The sequence below is a fragment of the Phyllobates terribilis genome, unplaced genomic scaffold, assembly GCF_046119375.1.
Source record: "Phyllobates terribilis strain yellow unplaced genomic scaffold, ASM4611937v1 Scaffold_2__4_contigs__length_985480577, whole genome shotgun sequence".
In the NCBI taxonomy this organism is placed as follows: domain Eukaryota; kingdom Metazoa; phylum Chordata; class Amphibia; order Anura; family Dendrobatidae; genus Phyllobates; species Phyllobates terribilis.
The window spans coordinates 984,744,056-984,767,578 of NW_027362762.1; the positions used below are offsets into that span (position 1 = coordinate 984,744,056).

General features: G+C 49.6%; 1 protein-coding gene across 2 annotated transcripts in view; it reads left to right on the forward strand.

Moving 5' to 3' along the window:
• Nucleotides 1–23,523, forward strand: part of RECQL4 (RecQ like helicase 4) — a 153,533-nt gene that overhangs the window by 89,750 nt on the left and 40,260 nt on the right. For both annotated transcript variants that reach the window (XM_073668821.1, XM_073668820.1), the window contains exons 21-22: nucleotides 19,887–20,073; nucleotides 20,786–20,933. In XM_073668821.1, coding sequence (XP_073524922.1) covers nucleotides 19,887–20,073; nucleotides 20,786–20,933 — 335 coding nt within the window. The remainder of the gene's footprint in view (nucleotides 1–19,886; nucleotides 20,074–20,785; nucleotides 20,934–23,523) is intronic.

A 23,523-nucleotide genomic window follows, 5' to 3' on the forward strand; every position in this document is an offset into this window, starting at 1 on the left:
ACCATGGCTGATGATGCGGAGCTTTCCCATCTGCTGGATTTCTTCTCCATGGAGGCTTGAGAGGGCTTTGTTCTCAGTCATACAGTGATCTCCTACCTGCTAGAATATTCTGTGTGACGCGCATCCTCCATCTCTGAGCAACCTGTGGTACATTATGCTACCCAGACAGGAGCAGTCACGAGGGTCATGCAAACACTACGGAGAATATCCGACCGCTGCTGCAGATATGAAGTCATCAGCATGTAACCATGGACTTCACCCTCGTGTCACGGCGTTAGCATTGACTCTGCCATCCGCAGAGCTTTTGTTGGCTGCTTTACTCTATGTCCATATCACAAGTTGAAGTTCCAGCTACGGCGCTTTGCTGCAGCCACCCGCTCGCCTCCGGCTCTCTACTGCGGCCACCCGCTCGCCTCCGGCGCTCTGCTGCGGCCACCATAGTGACACCTCCACTGTGTGCAGAATTCTCCGCAGTTCGGGAGTCACCAGATCATCATTTTCTGCAGATTTCCCGCCTCCAAGCTGTATAAACCTGAATGCTGATTGAATGAAACAGATCAGGTGATTTGCATTTGTAATGTGGGGGTGTGGCCTTGGGATACCCCGCCCTTTATCAGGGTGTACTGAATTATTAGGGGCTTGGTCTCCTCAGGCAAAATGGCCAAAAAAGAGATTTCCCTAACGCTGAAAAGTTTTATAGATTGTTCCCAGTAACAGAGGACTCAAAACCAGAACCACAGAGATACAGCCGAGGTGAGGAGGCCGAGCCCGACCCCCACTGAACAGGACACAGAAATATGAAGATGTTCCCAGTAACAGAGGACTCAAAACCAGAACCACAGAGATACAGCCGAGGTGAGGAGGCCGAGCCCGACCCCCACTGAACAGGACACAGAAATATGAAGACTGGGCCAAGAAATGGCTTCGATGCTGCGATGGAGCCTCGTCCTGCAGAACAATCCTGGTTTTCTGGAGAGACGCAGACCGTTTCCTGCTCCACTGCTGGATGAAAGTGTCTTCTAATCACCGGCAGGAGATTTGGTACATGATTGTGATCCATCTTCTGCTCAAAAAGGTCCAACGAGCTCCTCTGTAATAATCCTACCAATAGCAGTGCCCACCTCCACCTCGCTGGGGTCTGAGGGGAAGCTGTGGTCTGTGCCCGGGACTGATCCAGCCATGGCCCGTCCATCTGCTCCATCCAGAGTCCTCTCATCAGTGATTAAAACACGGAAACAATCTATCAGATATGTCTTGGTTCAGTCTTTACGTTTTCAACTTCTGTGTCTTGCTCAGTAGTGGTTGAGCTCGGCCTCCTCACCTCGGCTGTGCCTCTGAACACCTTGTGCTTCTGTGTCTTGCTCAGTAGTGGTTGAGCTCGGCCTCCTCACCTCGGCTGTGCTTCTGTGTCTTGCTCAGTAGTGGTTGAGCTCGGCCTCCTCACCTCGGCTGTGCCTCTGAACACCTTGTACTTCTGTGTCTTGCTCAGTAGTGGTTGAGCTCGGCCTCCTCACCTCGGCTGTGCCTCTGAACACCTTGTGCTTCTGTGTCTTGCTCCGTAGTGGTTGAGCTCGGCCTCCTCACCTCGGCTGTGCCTCTGAACACCTTGTGCTTCTGTGTCTTGCTCAGTAGTGGTTGAGCTCGGCCTCCTCACCTCGGCTGTGCTTCTGTGTCTTGCTCAGTAGTGGTTGAGCTCGGCCTCCTCACCTCGGCTGTGCCTCTGAACACCTTGTGCTTCTGTATCTTGCTCAGTAGTGGTTGAGCTCGGCCTCCTCACCTCGGCTGTGCTTCTGTGTCTTGCTCAGTAGTGGTTGAGCTCGGCCTCCTCACCTCGGCTGTGCCTCTGAACACCTTGTGCTTCTGTGTCTTGCTCCGTAGTGGTTGAGCTCGGCCTCCTCACCTCGGCTGTGCCTCTGAACACCTTGTGCTTCTGTGTCTTGCTCCGTAGTGGTTGAGCTCGGCCTCCTCACCTCGGCTGTGCCTCTGAACACCTTGTGCTTCTGTGTCTTGCTCCGTAGTGGTTGAGCTCGGCCTCCTCACCTCGGCTGTGCCTCTGAACACCTTGTGCTTCTGTGTCTTGCTCCATAGTGGTTGAGCTCGGCCTCCTCACCTCGGCTGTGCTTCTGAACACCTTGTACTTCTGTGTCTTTCTCAGTAGTGGTTGAGCTCTGTCTCCTCACCTCGGATGTGCCTCTGAACACCTTGTGCTTCTGTGTCTTGCTCCGTAGTGGTTGAGCTCGGCCTCCTCACCTCGGCTGTGCCTCTGAACACCTTGTGCTTCTGTGTCTTGCTCCGTAGTGGTTGAGCTCGGCCTCCTCACCTCGCTGTGCTTCTGTGTCTTGCTCAGTAGTGGTTGAGCTCGGCCTCCTCACCTCGGCTGTGCCTCTGAACACCTTGTGCTTCTGTGTCTTGCTCAGTAGTAGTTGAGCTCGGACTCCTCACCTCGGCTGTGCCTCTGAACACCTTGTGCTTCTGTGTCTTGCTCAGTAGTAGTTGAGCTCGGCCTCCTCACCTCGGCTGTGCCTCTGAACACCTTGTGCTTCTGTGTCTTGCTCAGTAGTAGTTGAGCTCGGCCTCCTCACCTCGGCTGTGCCTCTGAACATCTTGTGCTTCTGTGTCTTGCTCAGTAGTGGTTGAGCTCGGCCTCCTCACCTCGGCTGTGCTTCTGAACACCTTGTGCTTCTGTGTCTTGCTCAGTAGTGGTTGAGCTCGGCCTCCTCACCTTGGCTGTGCCTCTGAACATCTTGTGCTTCTGTGTCTTAGTAGTGGTTTGGCTCGGCCTCCTCACCTCGGCTGTGCCTCTGAACACCTTGTGCTTCTCTGTCTTGCTCAGTAGTGGTTGAGCTCGGCCTCCTTACCTCAGCCGTGCCTCTGAACACCTTGTGCTTCTGTGTCTTGCTCAGTAGTGGTTGAGCTCGGCCTCCTCACCTCGGCTGTGCTTCTGAACACCTTGTACTTCTGTGTCTTGCTCAGTAGTGGTTGAGCTCGGCCTCCTCACCTCGGCTGTGCTTCTGAACACCTTGTACTTCTGTGTCTTGCTCAGTAGTGGTTGAGCTCGGCCTCCTCACCTCGGCTGTGCCTCTGAACATCTTGTGCTTCTGTGTCTTAGTAGTGGTTTGGCTCGGCCTCCTCACCTCGGCTGTGCCTCTGAACACCTTGTGCTTCTGTGTCTTGCTCAGTAGTGGTTGAGCTCGGCCTCCTCACCTCAACCGTGCCTCTGAACACCTTGTGCTTCTGTGTCTTGCTCAGTAGTGGTTGAGCTCGGCCTCCTCACCTCGGCTGTGCCTCTGAACACCTTGTGCTTCTGTGTCTTGCTCCATAGTGGTTGAGCTCGGCCTCCTCACCTCGGCTGTGCTTCTGTGTCTTGCTCAGTAGTGGTTGAGCTCGACCTCCTCACCTCGGCTGTGCCTCTGAACATCTTGTGCTTCTGTGTCTTAGTAGTGGTTTGGCTCGGCCTCCTCACCTCGGCTGTGCCTCTGAACACCTTGTGCTTCTGTGTCTTGCTCAGTAGTGGTTGAGCTCGGCCTCCTCACCTCAACCGTGCCTCTGAACACCTTGTGCTTCTGTGTCTTGCTCAGTAGTGGTTGAGCTCGGCCTCCTCACCTCGGCTGTGCCTCTGAACACCTTGTGCTTCTGTGTCTTAGTAGTGGTTTGGCTCGGCCTCCTCACCTCGGCTGTGCCTCTGAACACCTTGTGCTTCTGTGTCTTGCTCAGTAGTGGTTGAGCTCGGCCTCCTCACCTCAGCCGTGCCTCTGAACACCTTGTGCTTCTGTGTCTTGCTCAGTAGTGGTTGAGCTCGGCCTCCTCACCTCGGCTGTGCCTCTGAACACCTTGTGCTTCTGTGTCTTGCCTAGTAGTGGTTGAGCTCGGCCTCCTCACCTCAGCCGTGCCTCTGAACACCTTGTGCTTCTGGGCTCCTGGGCGGCTGCAGCACTGGGGATGACGGCTCCTGGTGGCTTCATGTCTGATTCTTCTCGTATCTTTGTCAATCTTCGGATTTTTTTCGTCCTGGCGACCTCCAGCGCTGGGCTCCGCAGTCATCCTGGAGACCTCCACTATGAATGATGTAACCACTTATGATAGATTAACCCCGTTTTCATCTTCATGACCAGGCTACATTTTACATTTATGAGGTGGTAACTGGAGCTTCAGCAGGTCCCAGTGATTTGTTTTTTCGTGACCTTGTACGTCAGTGGAAACTTGGGGTCGATATTTTTTCCGTTTATTTGTGAAAACATTGGAATTTTGGAGTAAATGTTGCAATTTTCAAACTTTTCCTTTTTATGCCCCTAAACCAGAGAGAGAAGTCATAAAATATCTAATAGCTAACATTTCCCACATGTCTACTTTACATCTGCATCATTTTTAAACATATTTTTTTTGTTATGAAGTTCGAAGGGTTAAAAGTTGATCAGCAATTACTCAACAACACAATTCAGAAAAACAATTTTTTTTTTTTTTTTTAGGGACCACATCACATTTGAAGTTATTTTTGAGGGGCCTTATATGACAGAAAATACCCAAAAGTGACACCATTCTAAAAACTGCCCCCCTCAAGGTGCTCAAAACCACATTCAATAAGTTTATTAACTCTTAGCTCTTCACAGGAATTAAAGCAAAGTGGAAGGAAAAAATTAGCATTTAAGGTTTTTTTCTCCACTAAACCCCCACGACAGCACCAAAGGAGGATGTCACCGCACCCTAATAGGGACAGGAAACACAAAGAGGTTAAATAGCCCCTCCCTCATCCTCCCTCCAGTGGTTTTCCTGTCCCTATTGGGATGAAGACGTCATCCAGAGTGCTCTGTGCCGGCGGCAGACACCCAGTATACCTTTAAGCCGGGCTGCTGGGACCGGGCCGTTTTTCTCCCCCTCCCCTTATGCTGCTCCCGTCTCCTCCGGGACTTGGGACCCCTGTCCCCACCGAGTCCGCGCCTGCGGATAAGGTCCGGTGGGTGTCGGGCTGGAGGCCTCCTCGAGCTCTCCAGCCCCGCTCCTCTCCCCTCTCAAGGCGGCCTCCGGCGGTCTCCATAGCTTAGAGACGCGCGCTGGATCCCGGAAGTGACGCAGACCGCCGATAACGTCACGGTGTGCGATCCACCCTGGAACGCAGTAACTTGGAAATGGCCGGAAAGTGACGTGGGACACCGGAAAAGGGTCCCTTAAGTCACTTCCGGTCCGTTTGGGTTCCCAAAAGAGAGGAGAAAAGAAAGGGAAAAAAAACGAATAAACCCCTCAGGTCATCGCAGGTGTTCCTGCCTCACCAATTCGACCAAGGGGGAGGAGCCTTACCACCCCCCTACCCAGGGGAAGAGGGAGAGCGCAGAGTCCAGTCGCCTATATAAGAGCCCTGGACTGAAGACATCTAAGGGAGGACCTAATCCTTTTTGTATTGTTACATTGAATGGTCAGGAATCTATCTTCTCCATGTCTGCGGAGCCCAGCGCAATTCCAGTCCCAGTAAGTCTGGCACTGGGGGTCCTTTCCTAGGTGCAGGTTAGAATTGATACATTAATTACCCTTCTCCCTCTTTTTTAGGGGGACAAGGATCCTGCACCAGGAAATAAATCTAGCCAAAAATGTGCTATATGTTCAAAAAAACTATCTTCTTCAAGCCAAAAATGCACAGAGAAGATTTTGAGAGCAGAACAGCCGTCCCTCATAGATGAGATCAAGCGGATAGTCCGTCAGGAGGTTCAGTCTTCATTGGCCTCCTTTTCCCGATCCACTTCTGATTCGTCTCCAAAGGCAAAAAAGAGGAAGATTTCCCTGGAAGAAAAAGAAGACTCGGACTCCCAGGACGAGATATTCCTTCCAGAAGACCCTATAGAAGAAGGTGAACTCAGTCCAGCAGAGGAAGGTCTGGAAGATAAGAAATATTATTTCTCAATGGAATTTATGGAAGACCTCCTCTCAGCAATAAGAAGAACGATGGAAGTGGAAGAAGAGAAGCCCACTAGATCAGTCCAGGAAGAGATGTTCGGTGGTCTCCGCTCAAAGAAAAAGATGTTCCCAATACATAAAAACATTCAGGATCTAATCCTGGACGAATGGGAAAATCCTGAAAGACGACTGAATACCCCAGCGGAATTGAAAGACAGGTTTCCCGTAGATGAAGAAACCTGAAAATATTGGACCAAGATACCTAAGGTCGATATTCAGGTGGCAAGAGTCGCTAAAAATACAGTATTGCCATGCGAAGACTCATCGCAACTAAAGGATCCTCTGGACTGCAAGATGGACAGCCTTCTCAGAAAATCCTGGGAGACATCAGCAGTCCTTCTGAACACAAACGTAGTCTCCACGTGTGTTGCACGGTCCATGTCAAGAAGGCTCAACCAGCTTGAAGAGCACCTAGCTATGGGCACATCTAGAGAGGAGATACAAGCTTCCCTACCTTTACTGCAGAAAGCCACTGATTTCCTGGCGGATGCTTCAGCGGAATCTGTGAGGGTAACCGCCAGGGCAGCAGTCCTATCGAACTCCACAAGGCGAGCACTATGGCTGAAATCATGGAGTGGTGACGTGGCTTCTAAAATAAAACTTTGTTCCATTCCCTTCAGGGGAGAATATATGTTTGGCCAGGCCCTTGACGACCTCCTGGAGAAGGCGGCTGATAAAAAGAAATCCCTGCCTGAACCGAGACACTACAAGAAGACCCCCTTTCACCCCCCCTCGGGAACAGAATCCCCAGTACAGGGGGAAAGGCAAGTCTGGTAGGTGGAGCTACTCCAAAGGGGGGAAAGATAGGAATATTTTTTTCCCAAAAGGACAGCGACAACAGAAGCCATGACGCCAGAGCAGTGGGGGGGCGAATCATGAAATACCTTCCCCAATGGCAAAAGATCTGCTCCAATCAATGGGTCTTGAAGGTAATTCCAGAAGGGGTGAAGATCGAATTCTCCTCATATACTCCAAGAAAAGTAAGGATAACTCGTCTGACCTCCCCGAGATTAAAGACCGCACTGATGTCCGGCCTAAAAGACCTACTATCCTTGGGGGCTATTTCACCGGTCCCAAAAACAGAAAGACACACAGGCCACTATTCACGCCTGTTTATGATAAAGAAACCAAACGGCACCTACAGAATAATAATAAATCTGAAACCCTTAAACCAATACATCATCTACCGAAGATTCAAAATGGAGTCCATCAGATCAGCAGTTCCCTTGATAGGACAAGGATATGTGATGGCAACCATCGACTTACAGGACGCATACTATCACGTCCCTATACATCCAACATACCGGAAATTTCTAAGGTCTGTGGTGGTTCAAGAGGATCAAACGTTGCATTTTCAATTCAACGTATTGCCGTTCGGGATATCCTCAGCACCAAGAATATTCACCAAAATTATGTCAGAGGTAGTGGCTTCAATCAGACAAGAAAAAATCTGCATCGTTCCCTACCTCGACGACTTCTTACTAGTAGGTCCCTCGGTGGAATCGCTCCAGGAAGATCTGCAGAGAACAATCCAAATCCTGACCACCCTAGGGTGGTTGATAAATCATCAAAAGTCAGACCTGGTCCATGCCACAGAAAAAACATTTCTGGGTGTTCTACTAGACTCCGCCAGACAAACCTCCTTCCTACCGGAAGACAAACAGATACTCTTGAGATCCAAGATATCGAATCTGAAGGCCCTGAACAGAGTGTCCCTAAGGTCTGCCATGTCAACCCTCGGCTCCATGACAGCCTGCATCCAATCCGTAGCCTGGGCTCAGGCTCACACCAGGGGGTTGCAAACCCATATTCTTGCACAGTGGGACGGATCCCCAGACTCCCTAAGCAGAAAGATCATGATCCCTCATTATGTGAAGACATCCCTATCATGGTGGCTCAGCCCAAAAAACCTAGAAACAGGGGTTCCATGGTCTCGGTTCCCTCTGATAACAGTCACGGTAGACGCCAGCAAGACGGGATGGGGAGCCGTCGTGGCTCAAACCCCCTTCCAAGGGGTCTGGACAGAAGAAACCAGCAGGAGATCCTCCAACTTCCGCGAGTTAAAGGCAGTGGAGGAGGCACTCAAAATGTAGGCTCCATTCATTACGGGCAAACACGTAAGAGTCTATTCAGACAACATGACTACCGTAGCTCACCTGTCCCACCAAGGGAGTACAAGGTACGAGAATCTAAAAAGTATCTCGGCAAGAATATTCTTCTGGGCAGAAGGACATCTTCGTTCCTTATCAGGTCTGCACATAAAAGCCTCAGACAACATCCAGGCCGATTTTCTGAGCAGAAGGAATATCCATCCAGGGGAATGGGAGCTGGACTCAGACATTTTCCACAGTGCAGAGCTATAATGGGCAACAACACACACCCGCTTTATGAACTGTTTGCAAAACAGAAGAGCACATTCAGCAATCGCCTAATACAACTAAGGTGTAAAAAGGAAAAATACAGGAAATCGTTTGTTCCAACAGCTATGGGGGTGTTTAACAAATGTCTGAAAAGCAATGTCTAAAGCATTCCAAATGTTATGTTATCATATGTGTCATGTTCGAGATCTGTGTTCTGCTGCTGTGATACCGCAATTTCCTCCGGGATAAAAATAATAAAGTTTATCTTATCTTATCTTATGCTGACCAGACAATGGGGTCGTCCGGAGTTGGACCTCTTTGCAAGACGCCAGAACACCGAGGCAGAAAAGTACTTCTCCCTAGATCCAGACGATGTATGCCTGGGGATAGACGCATTCGCTCACCCGTGGCGTTTCCATCTGGCTTACGCCTTTCCCCCAATTCCATTCATAGCCAAGACCTTACAGAAAGTAAGGACCGAGGAGGTCAGGATAATTTTGATAGCCCCACTTTGGCCCAAAAGGAGCTGGTTCTGTGCACTAGACAGTTTAAGCATAGAGGGACCGCTCGTTCTGCCAGCAATCAAGAACCTTCTCCATCAGGGTCCAATACTCCATCCAGATCCGGAGAACCTCCATCTAGCGGCCTGGCTTCTGAGTTCACAATCCTGAAGGCCAAAGGACTCTCAGACCGAGTAATTCATACCCTATAAAAAAGTAGGAAACCAATCACGAACTCCATATACAGCAAGATATGGAAGACCTTCCTAACATGGTATAAACCAAATATACCAGATCTTCGGCATCCTGACATGACCCAGATCTTGGATTTTCTACAAGAAGGGCTGGAGAAGGGCCTTAGACTCAGCACCCTCAAGGTTCAGATCGCGGCGCTGAGTATTTATTTCGACCAGAGCCTAGCCGAACACCGATGGGTAAAAAGGTTCATGACAGCAGCTACTCTCCTGCGTCCCAGAATAATTAACCACGTTCCCTCCTGGGATCTTAATATTGTCCTTAAAGGTCTGACACTACCACCGTTTGAACCTTTGGCCTCAATAGAGCTGTATAATTTAGCCTGGAAAACAACATTTCTAGTAGCGATTACCACTGCCAGGAGAGTGGGAGAAATCCAAGCCTTCTCAGTGAATGATCCATATCTGAGAATCCTGGATGATAGGATTATTCTACAACTGGACCCATCTTTCTTGCCAAAGGTAGTCTCAGACTTTCATAGGTCTCAAGAGATAATTCATCCTTCTTTCAGTCAAGACCCAAAAAATAAAAGGGAAGAAGAATACCATACTTTGGACGTAAGGCAGGTTGTTCTTCACTACCTCCAAAAGACAGAGGCCTGGAGGAAGGATCAGAACCTCTTTATCCAGCAATTTGGTCAGAACAGAGGGAAAAAGGTCTCAAAGGTTACCATCGCCACCTGGATCAAGAAAGCAATTGTGGAATCATATCAGATCCAAAATCTCTCACCACCAGAGAAACTGAAAGCACACTCTACTAGAGCCATGTCCGTCTCCTGGGCAGAGAAGGCTAGCGCTTCCCTCGAGCAGATATGTAGAGCAACTACAGTTAGGTTCATATATATTTGGACAGAGACAACATTTTTCTAATTTTGGTTCTAGACATTACCACAATGAATTTTAAGAAAAACAATTCAGATACAGTTGAAGTTCAGACTTTCAGCTTTCATTTGAGGGTATCCACATTAAAATTGGATGAAGGGTTTAGGAGTTTCAGCTCCTTAACATGTGCCACCCTGTTTTTAAAGGGACCAAAAGTAATTGGACAATTGACTCCAAGGCTATTTCATGGACAGGTGTGGGTAATCCCTTCATTATGTCATTCTCAATTAAGCAGATAAAAGGCCTGGAGTTGATTTGAGGTGTGGGGCTTGCATTTGGAAGGTTTTGCTGTGAAGTAAACATGCGGTCAAAGGAGCTCAGTCTGCCAGAGCTTCTTCGGATCATAAGTTAATCCGTAAAAATGAAAAAAGAAAATTTTTGTGGAAATTTTTTTTTTTTCATTTTTACGAATCAATTTGTGAAGCACCTGGGGGTTCAAAATGCTCACCACCCATCTAGATAAGTTCCCTGGGGGTGTCTAGTTTCCAAAATGGGGTCACTTGTGGGAAAGCTCCAATGTTTAGGCGCACAGGGGCTCTCCAAACACGACATGGTGTCCGCTAACAAATTGGAACCATGTCGTATTTGGAGAGCCCCTGTGTGCCTAAATATTGGAGCTCCCCCACAAGTGACCCCATTTTGGAAACTAGAACCCCCAGGGAACATATCTAGATGCATAGTGAGCACCCCCAGGTGCTTCACAAATTGTGTAGTGTATGTCAGATTGGTGTGCGGTGTGGTGTAGTGTATACACCACACACACACACACACACACACAACCTCACATACACTACAACACTCACATAAGATGAATGGGAAACTCTCGGCAGATGAAGTTAATGTAGATAAATGTAGAGTAATGCACCGAGGACGGAGTGATCCTATTGCTGAATATACATTAGATGGGAGCAGCAGCACTCAATGTCAGGCAGCAGCCGCAAAGCAAAGAAGATATTAAAAGTGTATAAAAAAGAGAGAGAAAACCCTGTGATCCCATAGTATTGTTACCCCTTTATAAATCACTGGTGAGGCCACATCTGGAATATGGGATCCAGTGTTGGGATCCACAGTTTAAAAAGGATATTTTAGATGTTAGTCAGTTCAAAGGCGGCAACTAGATTATTACACGGGACAGAGGCCTCTCGCGTATGACACGGGACGGAGGCCTCTCGCGTATGACACGGGACGGAGGCCTCTCTACAGGACTTATTCCTTCCATAGTCCATACTAAGGACCAGGGGGCTCATTACTGGGGGAAGAAAGGCGATTCTGGCACCTAAACATGAAAGGGTTCTTTACAGTCAGAGCAGTTGGACTGTGGAATGCTGACCAGAAGAGGTAGTGATGGCCGACACTATAATGGCTGTATACAGGGGCCGACACTATAACAGCTTTATACAGGGACGTTGTCAGGCAAAATGTATTTTTGTCCTAGTTTTAAAAATGAGAGATGTCTTAAATCTCCACCCCCTGCTCATTTGGAAGAGGCTACATGGAACTCACTCTGGCTTCCCCCCCCCAAACCAGGAATTTTTATTACCGCCATAAAACGTCAGCAAGCATACTGGTACACCCTGGATTTTCCCTCAAAATTCTATTGTCTAACTGCACAAACTTTTAATGTCGATTTTAATAATGACTGTCACAAACGCAGGGACCACATTTTTGAGATGTTCACCTTTTTCCAATTGTGATGGTGTGGTTTTCATGGCTGGGAGTCCACCAGGAACCTGGGAAATGGATTCTGCGATTCTGAGCGTCATAGAGATATGATATTTGCCGTCACCACTATTCATGAAGATGGATATCAAACATGATGTCTCAATCTTGGATGTGGGACCCCCCCATACCAAGATATGAAATCTGAAGGATTTTTATGTCTTATGTAGCTGGGTGGGTTCACAAAACTGAGCCCCCGTGTGAGGTAAACAACATGGGTGTCTCCTAATGTTTTGGCCCCTTACTAAAAACCAGAACGGCCATTTTAAGTCATTCTTGCCCGGGACGTCAGACGCATGCACACCTCGCTGCGTGGAAGAATCACATCTTATTTCCGGGGAGCCGTACCCCCCACAGAATCTGAGACCATCACCTCGTGGCGCAGGTTTTGCTATTACTTACCCCTTTTATTTTAATAACTGTTTATGCATATATATAAATTGTCTCTTTTATAATATTTTGTATATCTTTTGTAAACACCGCCCACTTTCGGGAGTAAATCATTATTATTTACCAGGAAGGAACTGGTGGTATATATATGTCCTGTTGCATCACGTGCCACAATAGGCAACATAAATTAGAGCAGCTGTGCCCGTGCTTATACTTGGTCAATACCGTGTTTGACCAGCAGGATAAGGGGGCACCAGAGTGCAGCAAGGTCTGACCAAGTGTGTTTTCGTAACAATTGGTGTCAAGCAGTATGATCATAGGACATTAGTGATCTGGTTTCAGCAATCATTCCTCTCATTAAAAACTTGCACGGTTCGTACCTGGACCCTGCACAAAAGTTTTGAAGATCGAACTCAGTGTTTATTAGATCTGAGACAATACTGTATGTGTAGCTGTTACCCCTACCCTTCTTCGTTTTTTCTTTTCTATTTGTATTTTGGTGATCATGGTCATAGTTGGAGAGCTCTGGTACAGCCAGCAGAAAAAGGACACTCTTATTGGAATATGTATAACCAAAGGCATTGACCCCCTCGGCAAAAACAAAGAACAAATGGCTGCTGCACTGGCGCAACTGGAGACCGAGCAAGCCCGTCTCCAGACCTCAGCAGGGCCAGGGGTCAGCCGAGATATGGATAGTACTGCTGCAAGGGTCCCACCTGTAGACGTACGCCGCGTCAGCGACCAGGGCAGCGTGGACCCATATCTTCAGATGGCTCTACAGCAACTTCCTGCAGAGGATCATGAAGGATGGCTGAAAGTCATTCACCAGCACCAGGAGGCCGAGAGAGCCCAGCGAGAGGCCCAAGCCCAGAGGGCCCATGAACTGCAGATGGCCCAACTCGGGATCCCAGCATCCACCTCACGGAACGGTGAGACCAACAATGCGACCCTGTTTAAGCCCCGTCCAGAGCATTTTCCTGTGATGGAAAAGGACGGCGACCTCGACACCTTTGAGGGGTTTGAAAAGACTTGCAGACAGTACCAGCTACCTGAGGGCCAGTGGGCCCGATACTTAACTGCAGGGCTGCGAGGCTAAGCTCTGGATGTGTTTGTGGCTCTTCCTCCGAGCCTCGATGGGAACTATGATGCCATTAAGCAGGCCCTAATCCAGAGGTTCCAACTGACTCCTGAGGTGTACCGAAAAAAGTTCCGGAACCTCCAACCTGGACCGCACGACAGTTACAGCGATGTGGTGCATGGGCTCCGAACCAACTTTGAGCAGTAAATCCAAGGACTGTCAGCGACAACCTTTGAGCAGCTAAAGGATCTGATGGTGAAAGACCAGTTCCTGCATCTGTGTCCGACTGAGGTACGGCAGTTCGTGATGGATCGGGAGCCACCAGATGCCAATTAAGCAGCGCAGATCGCAGACACCTACGAGGCCAACTGGAGACCAGAGGTGCGGACGCCGGTCGTCGCCAGCTGGAAAGGGGGTAAGCCATCAACCACCATCCCTGCCCCTGCCAGTCGACCTTCCGGAGGCCTTTTTCCCTTTACTAATGCCTGGCCTGCAGCTGATGCCCGCAGGTGTTATTTCTGCAACCAGACTGGTCATCTCAGCGCCACTTGCCCAGAGAAGCAGAGGAAGAACCCCCCATCCAATGCCCCAGGGCCTAGTGCTTCAGTTCTTTTGGTGGGTGGGCCGGTTGGGAGGGCCTGTGAAAACTTGCAGTCTGTCATGGTGGGGGACACTGTCACTGTAGGCCTCAAGGACACTGGGGCCGAACGAACCCTCATCCGACCCGAACTGGTGTCCGCTGAAGAGCTTATTCCGGGAAAGACCCTGACTGTCACCGGGATTGGGGGCGTCCGATGCCCCTTGCCCATTTATTTTTTTATTGATTGGGATGCGGGGAGTGGGGTGAAGGAAGTGGGAGTATCTGAAAATCTACCTGCAAATGTTTTGTTTTGGACTGATTTGGGGAGGATGTTTGCTGCTGCTGCTGCTGATGATGATGATGCTGATGCTGATGCTGATGATGAAGAACGAAGAGGAAGAAGGAGGAAGAAGAACTACTGCGGGTTGATGTTCCTGCTAGGGGATCCTCAGCAATAAGTGTCAGTGCTAAGGGTGATGGGGAGAGGCACAGGGACCATGAAGCAGGTGGTGCTGTGCCTGTGACCAGTGTCACAACAGATGGTGACCTGGCTGATGGTGGTTGCCCCATACATAGCACTGTGCCTGAGGTAATGGGGGAGGATGGGGAAGTAGTACTCATAGCTGCACAGGCTGATGGGACGGTGTTATTCCCCGGTGGAGACGGCCTATATAGCCACTGTTACCCGCAGTCAGTGCCCAGAACGCAAGTAACGCCCTGCCTTCTGGACCCCCCTCGGACAGAGGAATAACAGGATCAGGTATGGACCCAGAGCCGGTCCCAGAGGGTCCCAGTGAGGACGTGGCCTTAACCTCACTTCTGGCTTCCTCCAGCCAGGAGTTTCAGGCAGCTCTGCACTCAGATGCTAGCCTAGGGACGTTAAGGAGCCTCGCTGAGAAGCCCAGCTCCGAGTCTGATAAGGAGAGGGTATTCTGGGACCAAGGGAGGTTGTATCGGGAGACAGTTCCCTGTACACCCCAACAGGAGTGGCTGAGGGAAAGACAGCTGGTCATCCCCTACCAATTCAGGTGATGAGTTGTTGCGGATCGCCCATGAAATTCCACTCGCTGGACACTTGGGGGTCAGCAAAACCAAGGCCCGGCTGTCTCACCACTTTTATTGGCCCAAAATGAGGACGGATGTGGTGAACTACTGTCGCTCCTGTACCACATGTCAAAGAGTGGGAAAGTCGGGGCCGGCTCCCAAAGCCCCCCTGATTTCTTTGCCAGTGTTAGAGGAGCATTTCCAGGGGATTGCTGTGGACATTGTGGGACCACTGGCCATACCCAGCAGCTCTGGAAAACGTTTCATCCTTACCATGGTAGACTATGCTACCCGGTATCCGGAGGCAGTAGCCCTGTCCTCAATTAGGGCGGATAAGGTGGCGGATGCCCTCTTGGCCGTCTTTTCATGAGTAGGCTTTCCCAGGGAGATGCTTACCGACCAGGAGACCCAGTTCATGTCACGCTTAATGGAGGCCCTATGTAAGAAAATGCAGGTGCAGCATCTGGTATCGAGTGTGTATTATCCCCAAACCAATGGTTTGTGTGAGCAATTCAACGGTACCCTTAAACAGATGTTAAAAATGCTGGTTGAGACCCAGGGACGCGACTGGGAGCATTACCTCCCACACCTGCTATTTGCTTACAGAGAAGTTCCACAGGCCTCGACGGGGATCTCCCCCTTTGAGCTCCTGTATGGCAGGCGTGTTCGAGGACCCCTTGGGTTGATGAGGGAATTCTGGGAAGAAGAGCCGAGCTCCCCTGGAGTGTCCATCGTGGAGTATGTCATGCGCTTCTGTGACAAAATGCTGACCTTGACGCAGTTGATGCATGACAACATGGCGCAAGCCCAAGCTGACCAGAAGCATTGGTACGACCAGAACGCCCGAGAGCGGACCTACCAGGCGGGTCAGAAGGTGTGGGTGCTGGTCTCCGTACCAAAGGACAAGCTTCAGGCGGCCTGGGAAGGCCCGTACGTCATTCACCAACAGCTCAACCCGGTCACCTACGTGATCACTCTTGACCAAGCACGGGGTAGGCGTAAGGCTTTTTACGTTAATATGATGAAGGCTCATCAAGAACGTGGAGCCTGCGTCCTACCGGTCTGCAGCCTGCCCGAGGATGGGAGGACGACCCCCTCTTGGACATGCTGGCCCAATCGAAGGCCAGCAGGTCCCTAGAGGATGTAGAGATAAGCGCCTTGCTATCCGCAGACCAGAAGTCTCAGATGCAAGCAGTGCTGAAACCCTTCCAAGCCTTGTTCACCAACCTGCCTGGCAGGACTGAAGTGGCGGTCCATGAAGTGGACACCGGGAATCATGCCCCACTCCGGCGGACAGCCTATCGAATCTCCGACGAGGTGCAGCATGTCATGCGCCAGGAGGTCGAGGAGATGCTGAAGTTGGGGGTGATTCCCTTGAGCCCCGGGGCCCAGGAGAAGTCTGCCTTTATCACCCCCTTCGGATTGTATGAATCCACAGTCATGCCTTTTGGCATGAAAAATGCCTCTGCCACTTTCCAGCAAATGGTCAACCACCTGCTCCAGGGACTGGAGAGGTACGCAGTGGCGTACCTGGATGACATTGCCGTCTTCAGTCCCACCTGGGAGGATCACCTCGAGCATCTGAAGCAGGTGCTCAGGCGCATTCACCAGGCGGGCTTGACCATCAAGGAAAGTGCCAGATGGGCATGAACAAGGTCCACTACCTGGGGCACCGGGTAGGTGGGGGTACTCTGAAGCTAGAGCCTGGGAAGGTGGACGCTATCGTGTCCTGGCCCACCCCCAGGACCAAGAAGCAGGTGCAGTCCTTCTTGGGCAACGCAGGGTACTATAGACTCTTTGTACAAGACTATAGTAGCCTTGCGAAGCCCTTGACAGACCTCACCAGGAGGAGCCTACCCCATTCCGTCAAATGGACGGAGGAATGCGAGGGGGGCCTTTCGGGCTTTGAAAACTGCCCTGAGCAGCTCTCCTGTGCTAAAGGCGGTCGACGGCACATGGCCACTCTTTGTACAGACTGACACCAGTGAGTTTGGCCTCGGTGCTGTACTCAGCCAGGTCGACTCGGGGAACCAAGAACACCCCGTGTTGTACCTAAGTCGGAAACTGCTGACGAGGGAAGTGGCCTATTCCACCATAGAGAAGGAGTGCCTGGCCATTATATGGGCCCTCAACCGTTTACAGCCTTACTTGTACGGGCGCCCTTTCACTATCGTGACTGACCACAACCCCCTGAGTTGGCTGCACACCATGGCCGGTGCCAACGGAAGTTTGTTGCGCTGGAGCCTCACCCTCCAGCAGTACGACTTTACCGTTCAACACCGCAAAGGTAGCGAGCATGGCAATGCCGATGGGTTGTCCCGGCGAGGGGAACCTTCAGAGATACGCCTGGAGGAGTACCAGAAGGTCCTACCTCCATAGCGCAGTCTAAAAGGGGGAGGTGTCAGGCAAAATTTATTTTTGTCCTAGTTTTAAAATGAGAGATGTCTTAAATCTCCACCCCCTGCTCATTTGGAAGAGGCTACATAGAACTCACTCTGGCTTCCCCCCAAACCAGGAATTTTTATTACCGCCATAAAACGTCAGCAAGCATACTGGTACACCCTGGATTTTCCCTCCAAAATTCTATTGTCTAACTGCACAAACTTTTAATGTTGATTTTAATAATGCACATGACTGTCACAAACGCAGGGACCACATTTTTGAGATGTTCACCTTTTTCCAATTGTGATGGTGTGGTTTTCGTGGCTGGGAGTTCACCAGGAACCTGGGAAATGGATTCTGAGCTTCTGAGCGTCAGAGATATCATATTTGATATCCATCTTCATGAATAGTGGTGATGGCAAACATGATGTCTCCATCTTGGATGTGGGACCCCCCCCATACCAAGATATGAAATCTGAAGGATTTTTATTTCTTATGCAGCTGGGTGGGTTCACAAAACCGAGCCCCCGTGTGAGGTAAACATGGGTGTCTCCTAATGTTTTGGCCCCTTACTAAAAACCAGAACGGCCGTTTTAAGTCATTCTTGCCCGGGATGTCAGACACATGCACCCCTCGCTGCGTGGAAGAATCACATTTGTTTTCCGGGGAGCCGTCCCCCCACAGAATCTGAGACCATCACCTCGTGGCGCAGGTTTCGCTATTACTTATCCTTTTTATTTTAATAACTGTTTTATGCATATATGTAAATTGTCTCTTTTATAATATCTTGTATATCTTTTGTAAACACTGCCCACTTTCGGGAGTAAATCATTATTATTTACCAGCTTCTTTCTTCTTGTCCTATGTCGAGCAAACAAGTTCCTCACCCGCTAATTCACGTTACCTAACGGGTACCCGATCCACCTGTTAAGAGATCGGTGGTGGCAGTATACCAGTATTTGTGATATTGTGGTTGAGGGTGGCTGGACGGAGGTATATATACGTTCCTGGAAGGAACTGGTGGTATATATATAGTTACATAGTTTATAAGGCCGAAAAAAGACAAGCGTCCATCCAGTTCAGCCTATTTCTTGTGACGCCTCTTGATAAAGCGGATTTGCGAAACGCGCGTCGAGGCTCGCAGGTCCCATTCCAGTCTGCTCCTGCCTTGTCCCTTGGCCCCCTCCTTGAGCGTCCCTTGGCTACTTCATTGGTGAGTGTATCTGACATTAGAGACTATATCCACTCTGGCCCCATTAGGGGGATAAATGGGATATGTATCCATCACTACTTGAAGTATTGGTATCCTTGTGCATATACCTCCCCTATCTTCCTATTTGCTATGTTTTAGTACATACTATTTAGGGTCGCTCTTTCCCTTCCCTTCCCCCCAATTTCCACACTATCCTGCTACAATGGTTAGCTGCGGATAACTGCTACGTACTTCCGTGGTTCTGTATCGTCTCCCTATCCGTATCTACTTATTATATATGTAATATGATGTATTTATACTTATACTTCTACTAATAAAGCCCTTTTCTATATGCTGTACACTCGGTTTTCTCTTGTGTTTTTCATATATACGTTCCTGGAAGGAACTGGTGGTATATATATAGTTACATAGTTTATAAGGCCGAAAAAAGACAAGCGTCCATCAGGTTCAGCCTATTTCTTGTGCACTGCAGCTATTCCGCAGCGTTGATCCAGGGGAAGGCAAAAAAAAACCATGAGGTATAGGCCAATTTACACCATTGAGGAAAAATTCATCCTGTCACCTCGCGTGCCACATTAGGCGACATAAATTAGAGCAGCTGCGCCCGTGCTTTTCCTTGGTCAATACCGTGTTTGACCAGCAGGATAAGGGGGCGCCAGAGGGCTGCAAGGTCTGACCAAGTGTGTTTTTGTGACATACGCCGACACTGTGCCAGCTTTATAGAGGGACTCCCGACACTGTGCCAGCTTTTTACAGGGACGCCGACGCTGTGCCAGCGTTATACAGGGACGCCGACGCTGTGCCAGCGTTATACAGGGACGCCGACGCTGTGCCAGCGTTATACAGGGACGCCGACGCTGTGCCAGCTTTATACAGGGACGCCGACGCTGTGCCAGCGTTATACAGGGACGCCGACGCTGTGCCAGCGTTATACAGGGACGCCGACACAATTGATGGAGAAAGGTTGATAATGATGGACCGAGGTCTTTTTTTTTTTTAACCTATGTAACTATGATCGGATCATTTGTGCTAACTCTCACTCATTGGTGCACATATTCTTATTTAGGAGGGGATCATTTATTTAGAGGATACTTTTTTGTTTATAAGTCAGTACATGTGTAGGGTTTTCTAATTTTCCATGCTTGCCCTCCGGGACCTGTTATGTCCTGCATAAGGTGCAAGCCTATAGTCTGAGGGGCTTTTCCCTGTCCCCTGGCCCTCTATGAGGCAAGAAGTACTTATGTTTTTATTCTCCTGGCAACCCCTGGCACTTGGTGCCAGTCTCTTGGTGACCCCTAGGTACCAGTCTCCTGGCGTTCTGTGCCAGTCTCTTGGTGACCTCTGGCACCATCCGGCTGGTGACCTCCGGCGCTCCATTAACGACTGCTCCTGCTCTAGACTTGCCTATCTTCTTGGTTTTGCAGATTAGATCAGTTTCCCACTTGCTGCAGAGCTGTATCTTGGACTTTTATGGCATGCTGCATAGGTCCTAGCGTCCCACACTTGGTATGTAATACTGTATTTCATTGGTTTTGTCTCAGGATTTCGCGGTACGGGTAGGAGTGGAGTGCTTGTGGAGTTCAGTAAACTTTCCTTCCACTTTCGTTCTTATGGTGATCTCACAAACGAGGAGCTGGAAGAAGTTTGTGATTTCCTTCACCAGAAAGTGACATCCCGGGAAGCGACTGCGTTGAGGCAGCTGAAGTCCTGCTACAGAGTGTTTCATAGGTGCGTCCCTCACAGCCGGACATAGAAAAGATGCCATCATCACTTCTCTCTCCACATAAATATGTACACAGAACTTATGGGGGTAAAAGGTAACGGGGTCTCTAAAAGCTGCTGGAATGTCCGCGCCCCCCCCCCACTCTCTTTTCTAGTCTCTCTCTCACGACTGTCTTCTGTTCAACTCACCTTGCCCTCATCCTGCCTCATTCTGTCTGTCCCCAATTTGTCTCATTTTCTCACGTTCCACGTTGTCTCTTGTATGTCTTGCCTGTCTATTTGTTTCATCTTCCCTCTTTGATGGTCTCCTGTAGGACGACTCTTCCCTCTTTGATGGTCTCCTGTCGGACGACTCTTCCCTCTTTGATGGTCTCCTGTATGCCTTGTTTGTCCACCATTTGTCATGTCTTCCCTCCTTGATGTTCTCCTGTTTGCCCCACCTTTCCTTCTTCCCACCTCGCCTTTCATCACCTCTTCTTCCCACTCTTTGCTTTTCTCTCCTTCAGTCTGTACCCCATATGTCTTGTCTTTTCTATCTTGACTGTCTCCTGTTTGTCCCGTCTTCCTCACGTCCCTCCGCATTGTCTTTCTTTCATCTCGCCCCTGCTTTGTCCCTCTTCTTCTGCTGGATGGATTGCATGGCAGCACAGAGATGCGAGCAAAGCCTGACTTGTGGGCTGTCTCACACCTGAAGTGAACTGTTTCCTTCATGTATCAGTGTGGCATACAGAAGCAGCGGCGTATGTGCTGAGAAGGTGAACCCTGAGCGCAGTGCACAGCTGAAGACTCTCATTCTTCGCTACTTCGAGGGGACAGATCCTCTAGATGAGCCTGAAGAGGACGACCCTGCAGACAGTCCGGTGAAGGTATGTGCAATGAAGCACCGTGTTATCCCTTCGTAATGACGACAGTATCTCCTCTCCCCATGTTTTCTCTAAGGCCAGGGTGCCTCAGATTGCTTTTCTTGTCGGCTCGCTGATTCACAATAGAGACATTGATGGAGCCTGCAGTGAATGGGGAGAGGTCCCGGGAGTGAGGCTTTCCGATGAGGGAGCATCCTCGTGGGCCAGCTGCTGGTTTTTCGGTCTGTTGTAAGCTGCACAGATGCTTCTCAGACTGCGCCCCTGATCATAAACCCAAGAATGGAGGTTAGTGGGTGTGGGACACTTGTGTTTTTTTTCTCCATCGCTCATCTTATCCAACATACACAGGCTGCACGATCTGCTCTGCTTGTGGAGGACTTCACTGCCAAACGGGGTCCACGAGTGTGTGGTCTTCATGTAATGTTGTTAATATTAGGGTCTTGGGTGGTTCGTGATGAGGTTTATGTCTGCTTAGACCAGTGATTGTATAAATCATTGGAAGGATCAGATTACAGCTGCCCGTTAAAGTCTATGGAGAGGCAAAAGCAAGCAGCAGAAAGAGAGAAGGAATAAATCCCGGGCGGAACCTCTTATTCCCCGCACAGGTGAATGAGATCTGAGCTGAGCAAGACAGACTTCTCCAACCTCACGTTTTACAGATAGTCTGAAATATTAGGGAACACAGGTGCTGCTGCCCACTTTAGAAAAATATATTGATGGCATAAACAGTAGACAACAGTAAATATATAAAATAACAATGGTCATTGTGGTAAGAATGACTGGTAAAGTGGAATAATTAACGCGTTTCAGGGAGGCAAAACTCCCATTTATCAAGCTAATAGAGATGAACAAACTTCCCAAAAGACCAAGGTTAGGGTTAACCCTAACTAAGGGCACAAAATAGTTAATGTAGCCCGTCCCCTGCGGAATGAGTGATCAACATTCTGTGAATATTATTACCAACATTGGCATTACTGTTAGTCATCCCACATAGTACAGTATCTCTGACGATAAAGGATGCTCCTAGCATTGGATACAAGACATCTTTTTAAATCCTAAAACGATGTCCGGTGCGAGGGTACTGTGGCACCAGGAGCTGAGACCTGTATATTCCTTGTGCGCATGTCTAACAGTTGGCATAGAAACACCACGTTAATGAGAGTTTCTATAGAGAAGTTGGCGCATGCTCAGAGTAGATCTTGTGGTCGGGTTCACAGGACTTGTGGCGCGTTGTTACAAGGAAGCCTATCATAGCTGAGAGATCGCATCCCAGCTGATAATTCACTCTTCTACAGCCAAATTGGTTCAGAGATGAAAACAGATAAGCTTAACTACACCGCGTGCAGAATTATTAGGCAAATGAGTATTTTGATCACATGATACTTTTTATACATGTTGTCCTACTCCAAGCTGCATAGGCTTGAGAGCCAACTACCAATGAAGTAAATCTGGTGATGTGCATCTCTGTAATGAGGAGGGGTGTTGTCTAATGACATCAACACCCTATATAAGGTGGGCTTAATTATTAGGCAACTTACTTTCCTTTGGCAAAATGGGACAGAAGAGAGATTTGACAGTCTCTGAAAAGTCCAAAATTGTGAGATGTCTTGCAGAGGGATGCAGCAGTCTTGAAACTTCCAAACTTTTGAAGCGTGATCACCGAACAATCAAGCGTTTCATGGCAAATAGCCAACAGGGTCGCAAGAAACGTGTTGGCCCAAAAAGGCGCAAAATAACTGCTCATGAATTGAGGAAAATCAAGCGCGAAGCTGCCAAGATGCCATTCGCCACCAGTTTTGCCATATTTCAGAGCTGCAACGTTACTGGAGTATCAAAAAGCACAAGGTGTGTGATACTCAGGGACATGGCCAAGGTAAGGAAGGCTGAAAAACCACCACCTATGAACAAGAAACATAAGATAAAACGTCAAGAACGGGCCAAGAAATTTCTTAAGCCTGATTTTTCAGCAGCAGAAGGGAAGGAAGGGAGACACAGATCCATTACTAGTGGGTAGGCGGAGCCCCACAGGATAGTTCACCTCAGATTAGAAAAAAGTGACGACCGGCCACTCCAGCTTAGGCTCCTCCTACTCCCATGTCCTTCAGTCTAAAATTTGAGCTACTCAGAAAAAAAATTTATTTTATCATTTCCGGAGACCTGGACCCCCCGTGGTCTAGAGGTCTCAGGGGGTCTCGGGGCTGCTGGGACCCCTGACCCTCCCCTGGCAGATCTGCGTACCCCCTAAGGAGGTCCCCGCAGATGCCTGCCGGCCCCGGCGGATACAGGGCGCTCCCTGGCGGAGACGCACACCGCTTCTGTGGGGTCCCTGCGCTCTCCGCCGTGGGGGGGGAGCAAAGGGCCACGACGCCACACATCCCTGGGGGTCCCTGTGGCGCTCAGCTGGGTAAGTGCTCTTAAGGTCCGAGTGCTTCAGCGGCTGCGGCGGCCGCCGTTGTTACTGTTATAAGTGGTGACTGCTGTTTTGTCCTTGCAGGAAGGATATCACCGCTGCATACGGCGTTTGTGTAACTCTCTGCTAGCACGGGAGCAGAGACGGAGGAGCCGCGGGCTCCGTTAGTATGCGGCGGCGGGG